This window comes from Sminthopsis crassicaudata, chromosome 5 (assembly GCF_048593235.1).
Source record: "Sminthopsis crassicaudata isolate SCR6 chromosome 5, ASM4859323v1, whole genome shotgun sequence".
NCBI lineage: Eukaryota > Metazoa > Chordata > Mammalia > Dasyuromorphia > Dasyuridae > Sminthopsis > Sminthopsis crassicaudata.
The window spans coordinates 202,072,255-202,085,989 of NC_133621.1; the positions used below are offsets into that span (position 1 = coordinate 202,072,255).

Here is a 13,735-nt window from a genome sequence, read left to right on the forward strand (position 1 = left end):
CATTATATACTTCAACAATAATACTATAGGATGATCAATTCTGATGGACATGGCCCTCTTCAACAATGAGGTGAACCAAATCAATTCAAATAGAGCAGTAATGAACTGAACTAGCTACACCCAGCGAAAGAACTCTGGGAGATGATTAGGAACCACTACATAGAATTCCCAATCCCTCTATTTTTGTCTGCCTGCATTTTGGATTCCCTTCACAGGCTAATTGTACACTATTTCAAAGTCCAATTCTTTTTGTTCAGCATAACAACTGTATGGACATGTATACATATATTGTATTTAATTTACACTTTAACATATTTAACATGTGTTGGTCAACCTGCCATCTTGGGGGGGGGAAGGAGGGGAAAAATTAGAACAAAAGGTTTGGCAATTGTCAGTGTTGTAAAATTGCCCATGCATATATCTGGTAAATAAAAACTATTTAAAAAAAAAACCTATGCCAGCAATAGCTAAAAGATGGACACATCCATCCATTAATCCATTAACATATTTGGAAGTTAATTTATTATAGAAAAACATGTTGAGTTTGAGCCTGCTCTCCCCAGAAGTTGAAGTAGGAAGGGGAAAGCATATTTCACTAGGACTTAAAACTCTATTCTTGCCATATCCTTTAAACAAACATCATATCGTATCATAAGTAATTAATGTTAATTGATTAAGTAGAACTAGGTTATTAATTACTTGTGGCAAACAGAGAAGGAATTATACTAGAATGCATGCTCAAGCTAATAACATTAGAGAACCATTCAATGATCCTTTGGGAATAACCCTAGAAGCCAAAGAGGTATATATAGCTAGCCAAACTCTAGAAGAGTGAGGTTAAAATATCCATTAGAGATTATATTTTCAGTCTAATAATGCAATAACAAACTTGTCCTGTTTATTAGGGGGAGAAGGGACAGGGAATGTGAACGGATTAAACAATCCCTAGAATGACAGAAAAAGGAAGGATAAGAAAATAAAACCCAGCAAATTCACTTAAAAATAAAGGGATATATACAATAAAAATAAGAGATTGGAGCAAAATTTACTATGCATCAAATAAATTTTTAATAGTAGGAGTTTCAATTAGGCTATCTAAACAAATCAAAATTTGAGGTTCATAGAATCAATAAACAAGGGATGTACAGCATTCTAAAGGGACCATAGGAAATGAACAATTATAAACACTAAATATGAAATAAATACCAAATGCTGAAAACCCAAAAAATAAAGATCCTGGCACCAAAGTCCTTTGCACTATCAAATGGTTCAACATCAGAAATGAATATGGTTTTATTAGTGGAAACAATATTAAAGATTTAGCAAGGATCCATGAAGACCTTTCAATTTGGATGAGCTAAAAGTTCCCATTTTTGTTGTTTTCCTTCTATCTCATAGAATGTTATCTCATAAAGAGCAAAGACTATATTTCTTTTCTATATGTGTATAAGCAAATCAAGGCACAATCATATCTCCAGATGACCTCTGATGAAGCATGTTTTTCATCTCCTCACAGAGATAATGGATACAACACGCAGCAAAACCTAGACACACACATTTTTTGAAATAAAACACACCATGTATGTTTACCTTCCTTGATTGTTTATTTGTCCTTCTCCCCTCCCAATGTTCCCTTAGTTTATAATTGAGAATCAGATGCATCAAAATGAAGATGGAGTTAGCAACCGTGATGGGGAAAAAAGACAATTGTTGAAATTGGAAGTTCAAAAGGAAGCAAAGACAAATAGGACAGTTTTGAAGCAACATAGAAATTAAATATTTTTTTAGAAAAGAAAGAGGTATAAAATGGAAATTTACAGTTTCATATATATATAGAAATACCTTTTCTTTTTATTGTTTAAATTCTAAATTTAAAAAGAGAAATACAAAAGGAATTATAAAAAATTGACTGCTGTCAAAACATAAATGAATTAACTAAAAATATCACACATCTTCTTAAATCCATGTAGCAACAAAATGAACATCTAGAAAGAATATGATCTTGAACTTCTTATCTTTTGAACTTTGTTTCTTAAAAATCACACTAAAGAAGGCGACCCACAAGATTTCACAGTGCATTTCATTCAAACTGATAATGTGAATATTTTGCTTTATTAATGTATTATATTATATTATTAATAAAAAGATAGATCTTGAATATCATAAATCAGAATTCACTTGCCTAATGTAAATGTGATAAAAAAATTAATCTATAAAAGCTATATTTAGTTAAGTAATGTAACTGTAAAATCTATTTTTCTTTGCCTTCCAAAATTTAGTTAAGAAGTGAGACCAGAATTGTGAAATAAAGGTGGGGATTTGTCTGAGCTGTCTCAAATTCCCTTCCAAACAACTTTAAAATAATGCATCAGAATGAATTATTGAGTGGCAGAAGCAACAAAAAGACATGGTAAAAAAAAAAAAAAATTAAGCCTAAGCCAACATAGAAGATTGGCAGTAAAGGTCTGTCTTACTGAAGTAAAATGGAAGTGCAGGCCAGGCCAGGCAATGCCAAGGCAGGCCATGTACCAACAAGAGATCAGCACCTATTTGGTGATAATGGAAATAGTAGGGGCAACTGAATCTGTAGCAGTGTTACCAGAGCTCTAAATCCACAGATGGTAAGTGTATCAGAAAACTTGTCAAAAGGAGATTATAGGGAATCCTTTGCTGGTACTAGAAGTAGTATACCAGCACTATGCCAAGAAACTTAATGTTCCTATTGAATTGTCTTAGAAAGATTCTGACAATATGACCTGGCAGGATAAGTACCTGATACTAATGTCCTTTCTCAAACTAAACTACCAAGTACTCAAACTATACTGCAAAAAGAACCATTGGTTGGTCTGGCCACATTGTTCAAATGTCAAATGTATGCTTCCCCCTTCCAAAAAAAAACACAAAAAAAAAACTATTTTATGAGAATTCACAAAGGGCAAATGCTCACTTGGTGGTCACAAAAAGTGATACAAAAATACTCTCAAGGTCTCTCTTAAGAAATTTAGAAATGGTGTACAGTAACAGCAAGATTGTGCGATGATCAGTTGTGAAAGACTTGTTTCTTCTCAGCAGTGATCCAAGGCAATCCTAATAAACTTTGGATAAAAAATGCCATCTGAATCCAGAAAGAGAACTATGGATATTGAATGTAAATCAACACATGCTATGTTCACTTCTTTTTTCTGTTTTTTTTTTCTCTCTCATGGCTTTTTCCTTTTATTCTGATTTTTTTCTCCCAATATGATCATGAGGAAATGTGTATTTAACAAGTTACTATGCATGTATAACCAGAAAAAAAATTAATAAATATTTTTTAAAATTTAAAATAGATTGCATGCATAGGACTACCTACCCATGGTATGCCCTCATCAGAAAAGATGCAATACTTTATGAGCAAAACAGATTTGAAGTAGTTTAGAAGAAATACAAGATATATAAAATTAGAGAATTCACCCCAAAAGTTCAAATGGACTATATCTGCTCAAACTGTGCCAGAGCATTCTTGAGTCTGGATTGGTCTGATCAGCCAGTCAGATACACTGTAACTTGACTCTAACATAGTGATGTCATTTTGATCCTCTTCAACAAAAGACCACAGCAACTGGGAGCAAGACTTTATTTCATTGCCCATGGTTGGTCCCTAGTCACAGTCCCAGTGTGAAGAAGAAAAATTTTAGAACATGTAGCCAAACATATAAAGGTTTACAGTCTCAGAGCAGAAAATAATGCTTGTGGTCACCCATAGACCATAACACAGGTAAAGAGAGAAGTGAACTAGATCATATTTCTTTAGAAGAACTGAAAACTTACAGGCTCCAGAATCAGCTTTGTAAAAAAAAGTACAAAAAATCTAAGGCATGAGACAGTGGCTCCTCTATACCAAGAACAAGCCTCAACTTTAACATAAAGTTATGAGTCAGGATATAGACTAGAAAAATGAGAAAGCAACAACAACAACAACAAAAAAAAAAACCAACTATCAAAATTATCATAAGTGACAGGAAAGATTAAAATCTAAACTCAGAAGAAGACAACAAAGGCAGAATTGCTACATTCAAAATCTCAAAGAAAAATGTGAATTACTCTCAGTCCCCAAAAAATTTCACCTTGAAATCCATTATAATCCTCATTTTTTTTTCAGTATTGCTACCTTCCCCTTCCCATGCCTCCCTATGTATTATTTTTTAAAATTTATAATTAATAATTTATACAGAACCTTATTATGCTTCTTATTAGATTCAATTCAAAGCTCTATTTTACTATAGAAATGAAAAGTATCTTGAAATAAAAAGTCATCAACAAATTAGGTAAGCAAAAATTATATATTCCTACCATTTCCCCATAACTTTTGCATAACAACTGGTTATTCTGCTCTGACCCATTCCTCTCCTATTTCCTTTATAAAACACTAAATCCAGAGGTAGCTAGATGCCACAGTAGATAGAGCACCAGCCCTGAAGCCAGCAGAACCTGAATCCAAACATGGCCTCTGACACTTAATACTTCTAACTGTGTGACCCTAGACAAATCACTTAACCTCAATTGCCTTAGAAAAAAATAAAACAAACCAAAAAAAACCCTAAATCCAAATATAGCCTTTAACCATATCTAATTATCATTATTTTTACTGAAATCATCATGTCTAACTTCTAAAATTATATTCTTGGTTAGGCTTAATCTGTCTGGAATGGGGAAAAGTGGTAGTTAATAAAGATTCCCCGATTAGGTTTTTTTTTCCTATTTCTTCCTATAGTTTATTTAACTTTTCCTTCAGGAATATGTATCTATGTCATATGCTGTATTTATGTTCAATATTGATGTTAATTCTTTCTCTATGATATATTTTAACAAAATGTAGTTTCCCTGATTACCTTCTTATTCTTTTTTTTTTTTTAGTTAATATCTGAGGCCAGATTTTTTTTTTTATTAAAGCTTTTTATTTACAAAACATATGCATGGCCCTGAAGTCAGGAGAACTTGAGTTCAAATCTGGCCTCAGACACTTAACAACACATCCTAGATGTGTGACCCTAGGCAAGTCACTTAACTTCAATTGCTTCAGTGAAACAACAACAACAACAAAAACATATGAATGGGTAATTTTTCAACATTGACCTTTATGAAAATTTGTGTCCCAAATTTTGCTCTCCTTCCCCTCACTCCCTCTCCTAGATGGCAGGTAATCCAATACATGTTAAATATGTTAAAATATATGTTAAATCCAACATATGTATACATATTTATACAGTTATATTGCTGCACAAGAAAAATCAGATCAAGAAGGGGAAAAAACTGAGAAAAAACAAAATGCAAGCAAACAACAATAGAAAGAGTAAAAATGCTATATTGTGGTCCATATGCCTCAGAATTGATCATCGGATTATCTTGCTGCCATATTCAGTGATCTCCTGGTTCTGTTCATTTCACTTAGCATCAGTTCATGTAAGTCTTCCCAAGCCTCTCAAAAATCATCCTGCTGATTGTTTCTTATAAAACAATAATATTCCATAACATTGATATACCATAACTTATTCAGCCATTTTCCAACTGATGGGCATCCACTCAGTTTCCAGTTTCTTGCCACTATATTTTTGTACATTGGGGTTCTTTTCTCTCCTTTAAGATCTCCCTGGGATATTAGTCTAGTAGAAACACTGCTGGATCAAAGGGTATGTACAGTTTGATAACTTTTTGAGCATAGTTCCAAATTGCTCTCCAGAATGGCTGGATTTGTTCACAATTCCACCAACAATGTATGTGTCCCAGTTTTCCCACATTCCCTCCAACATTTGTCATTATCTTTTCCTGTCATCTTAGCCAATCTGACAAGTGTGTAATGATACCTGATTACCTTCTTTAATTCAGTTTATTTATGATAGCTTTTGTTGTTCTTGTGCAATTGTTTTACAGTCATAGCTAATTCTTTATGAACCTATTTTAGGGAATTCTTTACAGAGATATTGGATGGCTTGCCATTTCCTTTTCCAGCTCATTTTACTTATGAGCAATCTGAGGCAAACAGGGTTAAGTGATTTGCTAAGGGTCACATAGGTCATCAGTGTCTGAGGCCAGATCTGAAGTCATAAAGATGAGTATGACTATAGACCTGACTACTTTTCCTAGCTTTTTTTTTTTACTTCAGTTCAAACATAATAGATTCTGCCCTAGCTCCTTATTTTTATTCTGTATGTGTCCTTTTATTTCAAGTCCATCTTTTATAAACAACATATTGTAGATTACTAATAAATTCTGCTATCCTCTTCCATTTTATAGATAAATTCATCTCATTCACCTTTACAGTGAATACTCTATCTTATTCTCTTCTTTTTGTTCTTTAATCCCTCCTCAAAAGTCTTTTTTGTTTCAGACTATTGCCTCCTTTCTTCTTTACCATTCCTTCCTTTCTCTTAGCATCTTCCTCTCCTACTTCCTGATTTAATAAGATGATTTCTATACATAACTTTCTATGTATGTATAGGTATCCATATACATAAATATTTATGTATATTTCACCCTCTTTAGATTAGATTGAAATTTAAATATTGCTCACTACACCCCTACATTTTCCATTATACTGTAAACTTCCTTGCATACCTCTTTTATTTGAGATATTTTTCCCATGCTTCCTCTCTCACTTCTTTCTCTTAGTGCCTCCTTCTTTCTCACCTTCAATTGGTTTTTTGAGATCATCCCCACATAATATACTGAAACCCATGCCATTTGTCTATTATGACTTTTTAACTGCTTTAATGATGAAAAATTCTTAACAGCTACTATATATGTGTGTGTATGTATAGCACTTTATATTATTAGATTCTTTATAATTCCTTTCTATGTCTGCCCTTTTATGCTTCTCTTGAGTCTTATGTTTGTATGTCAAATTTTCTATTTGACTCTAGAACTTTCATCAGGAATGATTGTAGTTCTGTCTATTATTGGCTATTTAGAATCCCCCCCCCTTTCTAGGATTACAGTTACTTTTGTCAAGAGATTATTATTTATTTGCATTCTAGAATATCATATTCCAAGCCTTTCACTCCTTCAATAATAATAATAATAATAATAACTGCTAAATCTTGTGTAATTCTCACTGTAGATCCATGATATTTGAATTCTTTCTGTCTGCTTGCAGTATTTTTTCTTTGATTTAGGATCTTTAAAATTTAGGTATAATATTTCTGGGAGTTTTCATTTTGGGGATGTCTTCAGGAAGTGATTAATTGACTTAATTTCTCCTTTGCCCTCTAAATATTTGATATCTTCAGTTTTCCTTGATAATTTTTTAAAATATGATATGGAGGTTCCTTTTTTTGGTTATAATTTTCAGTTAATTGGATAATTCTTAAATTATCTCTCCTCTATTTTCCAAGTCAATTGTTTTCCTATATTTCACATTTTCTTCTATTTTTTCATTCTTTTGATTTTGTTTTATTTCTTGACCTCTCAAAAAGTCACTAGCTTCCACTTGACCAATTTTAATTTTTAAGGAATTATTTTTTTCAGTGAGGTTTGCACACCTTTAACATTAGGCCAATCCTGATTTTTAAGGAGTTATTTTCTTCAGCTTGTTTGTATCTCTTTTACCAAACTGTTAATTTTATTTTCAAATTTTTCTTTTATTTCTTTTCTCAACCTTTTCTCTACCAATTTTGATTTAAAAAAATTTTTTTCCTTTCTTTTTAAAATCTCCTTCTATATCTCTTCTGGGAATTCTTATTGGGCTTGTGCCACATTTATATATATATATATATATATATATATATATATATATATATATATATATATATATATATCCACATTTATATATATATATATATATATATCCACATTTATATATATAATATATATATCCACATTTATATATATATATATATTTTTTTTTTTTTTTTTTTTTTTGAGTCTAGGTATGTTTTCAAATAGTTCTTGAGCTTCCCTGTCATCACAGAAGCTTTTCATTGCTAATTCTTTGTTAGTTATTTGCTCATTTTCCCAGCTTATTCCTTGACTTTGGACTTTATGCTAGTGTTGAACTCTGTACACCTGAGGGCAGGGGAACCAGGTTTGTCTAATATGATCTTTTGATTTTTAATTCCTGCTATTTTCTTAGCTTGGTCTGGAGACTTAAAAAGGTTTCGGTACTTTTTAAATGGTGTGATCTAAGGAGATGATCCCTGCCTTCCTTGGCTTTACTCTCATCCTTACCCAAATATGGCCTCTTCTCCCTCTATCACAACTTTTCTCTGCCTTCAAACTGTAACTCATGCACAAAGTAGGACCCTTGTTCCCTTGAACTAAGTTGGTCTCTATCCTAAAATTACTGCAGGATAGGGTAATGGGTATTAAAGTTAAAGTTATCAAATGGTACCTGGCCTTGCAGCAAGTGATAGCATAAAGATTTTATATATATATGAAGATTTCATATAATCTCTTTCTGATCAAGTGTTAAATCCCCTTACTGCTCCTTGGTGATAAGCTCTTCTAGTACCATTGTTAACTTCTGCTGCTTCTGCCACACCTAAAACCTGCAACTGGTGTTGCTTGCTAACATGCCTACTCCATGCCATAAGAGTTCCCACATCAGTGTCCACAGACTTCTTTTCCTAAGATGCTCTGAATAAAAAAATGATTTTTTTTACTTAGAATTTGGTTTGATGTGCTTTTAAAAAATTGTTTAGAGATGCAAATTGGAAGAACTTGACAAAAATACTCACTTTACTCTGCCATCTATTCTCATAAGTCTCTTTTTCTAATGTCCAAAACCTGTCTAGCCTACATTCTTGCAAGTGCTTGTAGACGGATAGGCTAATAAAGCACATATTAAGTTCTTACTACCTTCTAGGCATGGCAATAAGTATTGTTAACATAAATATAAACATGTAAGAGATACTCTGCCCTCAAGTTGTTTATATTCTAAAAAAGGAAAACAATACCTAAAATAAAAATAGAAGGCTGTGGGGGTGAAGGACAGCTATTCCTATGGTAGGATGATATGAAATGAGCAGGAAGTGGCACACAGACCTAGGTTATGGGAAAATAAGACCCACCAGAACTAAAGGATCCAAAGGCAGAATACAGGTTACTAATGGGAAGGTAATAATCTGAATAGAAGTAACATAGCTAGAGAGAGCTGGTGTGGTAGATAGGAAAAAAGCTTATGTGTCAAAAGCAACAGGTCCAAGAGTTAGAACAGAATTAATTCTAATGAAAATGAAAGATAAAAATTTATTAATATAATAACAGGGTTATGATTAGAATTATTTTAATATACCATAGTTTTAAAATATTTCATTAACCTTAAACTACTTCCCAACAATGAAGCATAAATCATATGTCTGCAGGTTTAACAAAAGATATAGACAGAATAAATAATTTCCTACCAGAATAAAATTATTCTGATATTTCCTTTTTTCCAGAAAGCTCTAGCTGATTTTCCCCAATCAGGATATGGTTTATCCTGAAGCATCATATCAGTAACCTAAAGAAAAAAAAAAAAAACAAAATTATTCTGTACTGTGAAAAAAAAATTAAGATAAGAATGCATATGTATAATTTATAATATTGTGAATAAGATAAAATAATTGACAATAACATAATAATGTGAACAAAATAAATTTTAAACATTTAATATTTTTTTAGGAATAACATTACTATAACATCATTTTTAATTAAAGTTTTTATATTTCTTAATACCTAGATATAAATGCATGGAAATATAGAACAAGATATTATCCTGACCTAGCATGTTTATAATATATGGAAATAAGGATTTTTTAATCATTAATCAGCTTCTCCTTTAGAATTTTTCTCTTATTTCTCATATAATACAAATAGCTTATACAAGAAACCCAGAACAGATATAGCTGCTATATCAGAAAGCCACACATACCCCTGTAACTAAACAACTACTAAATTCTAATATATATATTAGATATAATATTATATTATATAATATTGATACCTAATATTTAAATATTATTTAACAGTTATAGAATCTTAGAAAATAGATTAAGCGTTTGATGAGATCTTAGATGTAATATCTCATTTAACAAATGAGGATCTAAGGCTGAGAGAGATTGACTTAATCAAAGTCACACAGGTATTGCTCTCTCAAGTCTAAGCTTAACACATGGGCTCTCAGGTATCCAGAGAGGCTAAAGTAATTCTTTTCTCAATATAACTCAATCAAAACTTCACTGACTTTTTCTCCCTTGTTGTAAAGGACTAGTAACCCAGTTCCATTCAACCACTTAACACAGGCTATATTTTAGAAGGGGATATTTTTTTCCTGTGTGGTTAAACTCATATTTGTAGGACAGGTTGAAGAGGGCATCCCGTTACTCTGAAGATCCTTGGAGAAAATCTTCAGCCTTGCCTCAAATGAGGGACGCTGCCCCAAATCTTTTTTTCTTAAATGAATTTAAGTTTTAACTGCTTGAGGGGGGAAATGATGCAGGCAGTAGCCCCTTTAAGATTCCTTTCTGATCCCCAGCCCCCATGGCTGATCTTTGATTTACAAGACCTGGTCAAAAACACCCTCTTGAATTCCAAAAGAAGATATCCGGATCTGAGCTAACTTGGGCTGTCCCAGCCCCCATTCTAATGATCTGCTCAGGTTTCCCAACACCCACCTAGCAAATTCTGAAACCCAGAGAGGAACCAATGTGGGACTCCACCCATAGGCCCTGTAATCAAATAAAAGAGCCAAGCTGGAATCATCTCTTTGCAGAGGGTTGAAACATGCTAGCAACATGCTTTGCATCATAGACTCTCAGTCCACTGGACCTTCCAGTGTATTTCTTTCTCTATCTAATATCTTTTACTAACCAGACTTTAGCCTTGCTTCCAAACCCTACAATAAATCGTTTTTATCAATCTAGGTTTTTGGGCCTTTACATTCCTTTACCGGGGACTCTGCAATGCCACTAGAACTCATTTAACTCTGTATCTTTGCTCCAAATGCAAAGGGGTTGCAGGGGAGCTCCATTTGACTCCCTGTACCCCGAACCTGCCACTAGACCTCAATTAAATCTAATTTCATTTAGTTACCCCTTATCTAGACCTCATCAAGGTCACTCTGGGCTGCTTCCTGAAGTTCTTCTAAATACCTTTGTCTAGTAGGTACAGAATAGTTTTATGTTAGTTAAATGAATTTTCTTTTTATATTTAAAAGTATTTCTTGTGAGGGCTTACAAAACTAATTGCTGCTAAATTAAATTGTTAAAATTAATCATAATGTGTTATAGAATTTGTAGTCTAGTTTCTCTGCTTAATTTTTTTTTCCCTGAAGGCAATCTGTGATCATTTTCTATGTTTCAAAGTTCTTAGCAATTTTCTTTTTTATGGCATTAAGGTTTTTTAATCCTATCATGTTTTTTTGGGAGACCTATGATCCTTAATTTATCTTTACACATCATGTCTTTGAAAGCCATATGTTTTGCTTGTTTCATGTGAATGTTTTCTTTTAATGTTCTTTTTTGCCTCTTCTTTTAGATTGTCTTCACTTCCATGCATTTGCAAGTCATGTCATATAATGCTGGAGAAACTGAGCAAGATAGAGATTAGAGAGTATTTTATAATTTATTAAATGGGAGAGTTATACTAGGACCAAATGAATCCATGGTTTGGTCCCAGGACTGAATGAGACTATTGTCTCCAAGAATACATCAAACAATGAGAGTTCTCAAAGACAAGTTGCTCGGACTCAGGGGGTAGACCAAGGTGGGTATAGAGTCAGGGTGCTGAGAGAGGGAATGGGATTCTGACAATCCAGAGCTGCCAGGGTGAGGGGAGGCAAGGGGGAAGGAACCCCGGAGATGGGGAGAGGATCTTGATAAGACAGTATCTGACATTCCATTAGCTTGGGATGGGGAGAGGCATTCTGATATTCTAAAACATAAGATTTTTTATCCTTATCAAATATTCTGATAAAGAAGGAGGGAAGGTTTTACAGAAATAAGAAGCAGGGAAACTGATTCAGGATTGGGTCAGGATAATTATGAAAATTGAGAACTGTGGCATAAGAGTCTGAATTGTTTGTGATCCCATTTGGAACTTCCTTGGCAGATATTATAATGGCTTGCCATTTTCTTTTTCAGCTCATTTTATGTATAAGGAAACAGAGGCAATCAGTGCCCAGGGTCACACAGCTAGTGTCCGAAGTCAGACTTGAAATCAGAAAGATGAGTCTTCCTAACTTCATGTCTAGCACTCTATCTGATGAGGTGTGTTGAATGAGTGTGATTCTGCTGGGGGTTCTGAAGCAAGAATCCGCTAACCCCAGAGGATGTGACAAAAATAGGAGGTTTTATTTTACACTAAGAGGTTTTCCCTTAGTGGATCTATTCTTTCAAAGAAAAAAATCTGCAAAGAATGGTTAAGAAAAAAACTTATTCTATGGATAAGTCTAGAAGTTTGATAATCAGATCAGGATTTCTCAATTGAATGTGAAGTGTTTCCTGAGAAAGTGACTTCCTAAAAGATCAATAGGAGTTTGATTTGCCCTTGAATGGTATTGCTTATCTCACTCTGAGAGGATATGAGACCATTGGAGTCTGGGTTTTTGTAGCTCAAAGGGGACATGTTTTTTGTGATTCTACACAATTTAAAGCTATTGATTATTCCCCTCTTCCTGAATATTCTTTCCTTTCTGAGAATTGACACTAGTCTCTTTTAGTTTTCCTCTCACCTATCCAACTGTCCTTCTCAAGCTCCCTTGATGGTTTAATTATCCACATCAAACTATAACTGTGGCTATCACAAAGGGTCCATGCTAAGGTATTCTTTTCTCTCTACATTCTCTCTTAGTGATTTCATCAGAACTCCTACGTTTAAATATGATCATTATAGAAAGGACTCACATATCTATACATAACTCAAACTCACTCCTGAATCATTTAAAATTGGGTGTTCTCATAAATAAACATCTAAAATTCAATATGCTCCAAATAGAAATCTTTATCTTTCCTTCTAAACCAATCACTTAGAGAGCTTCCCAATTACTGTCAAGGACATCATCATTTTTCTTGTCAACTTTATTTTCTTACTTAACTCTTTAATTTTTCTCACCATACATATCCAATCTGATGTCAGATCATGTTTCTATATTTACAATATCATTCACATTTTCTCTTTCTTCTACACTCCTCAGTTCAGGACTACAATTAATTTTATCTAGAAAATTTCAATGGTTTCCCAACCTCTTCCTCATGTCTCTTCATACTATAATCTGTCATTTATACAGGGCCAAAGAGATATTTTTAAATCACAGATCTACCTGCCAAAGTGATTTGGTCTGATCATAAACCTCACCTTCTCAATAAACTTCATTGGTTCCCTATCACTTTTAGGATCACATAGTAAAAAATATAAAAATGCTCTGTTTAGCATTTGCCTTTCACAACCTGACCTCAAGCTGTCTTTCTAAATTTATTTTATATTACCCTCCTTTACATACTCTATGGTCCATCAAACTAGCCTCCTCATATGATCCTCATATGATCTATTCCATTTTCCATCTCAAAGCCTTTTACCTTGCTATCCCCAATGCCTGGAATATCACTCCCTCATCACCTCTGTCTCTTGAATTCCTACTTTGTCTCAAGACTAAGATCAAATGTCATCTTCTACATAAGGCTTTTCCTAACGCCCAAGATTCTAATATCTGTTCTCCCCTAAAGACTTTTAATTTATTTTAAATATGCACATATAGCATGTATATAATTTTACATACCTGTAC

At 33.2% G+C, this 13,735-nt stretch overlaps 1 protein-coding gene across 3 annotated transcripts in view; it reads right to left on the reverse strand.

Annotated features, from left to right (window-relative positions):
- The window catches only part of TMEM117 (transmembrane protein 117), a 158,803-nt gene that overhangs the window by 63,634 nt on the left and 81,434 nt on the right, over positions 1-13,735 (reverse strand). For all 3 annotated transcript variants that reach the window (XM_074269461.1, XM_074269460.1, XM_074269462.1), the window contains one exon: positions 9,378-9,475. In XM_074269461.1, coding sequence (XP_074125562.1) covers positions 9,378-9,475 — 98 coding nt within the window. The remainder of the gene's footprint in view (positions 1-9,377; positions 9,476-13,735) is intronic.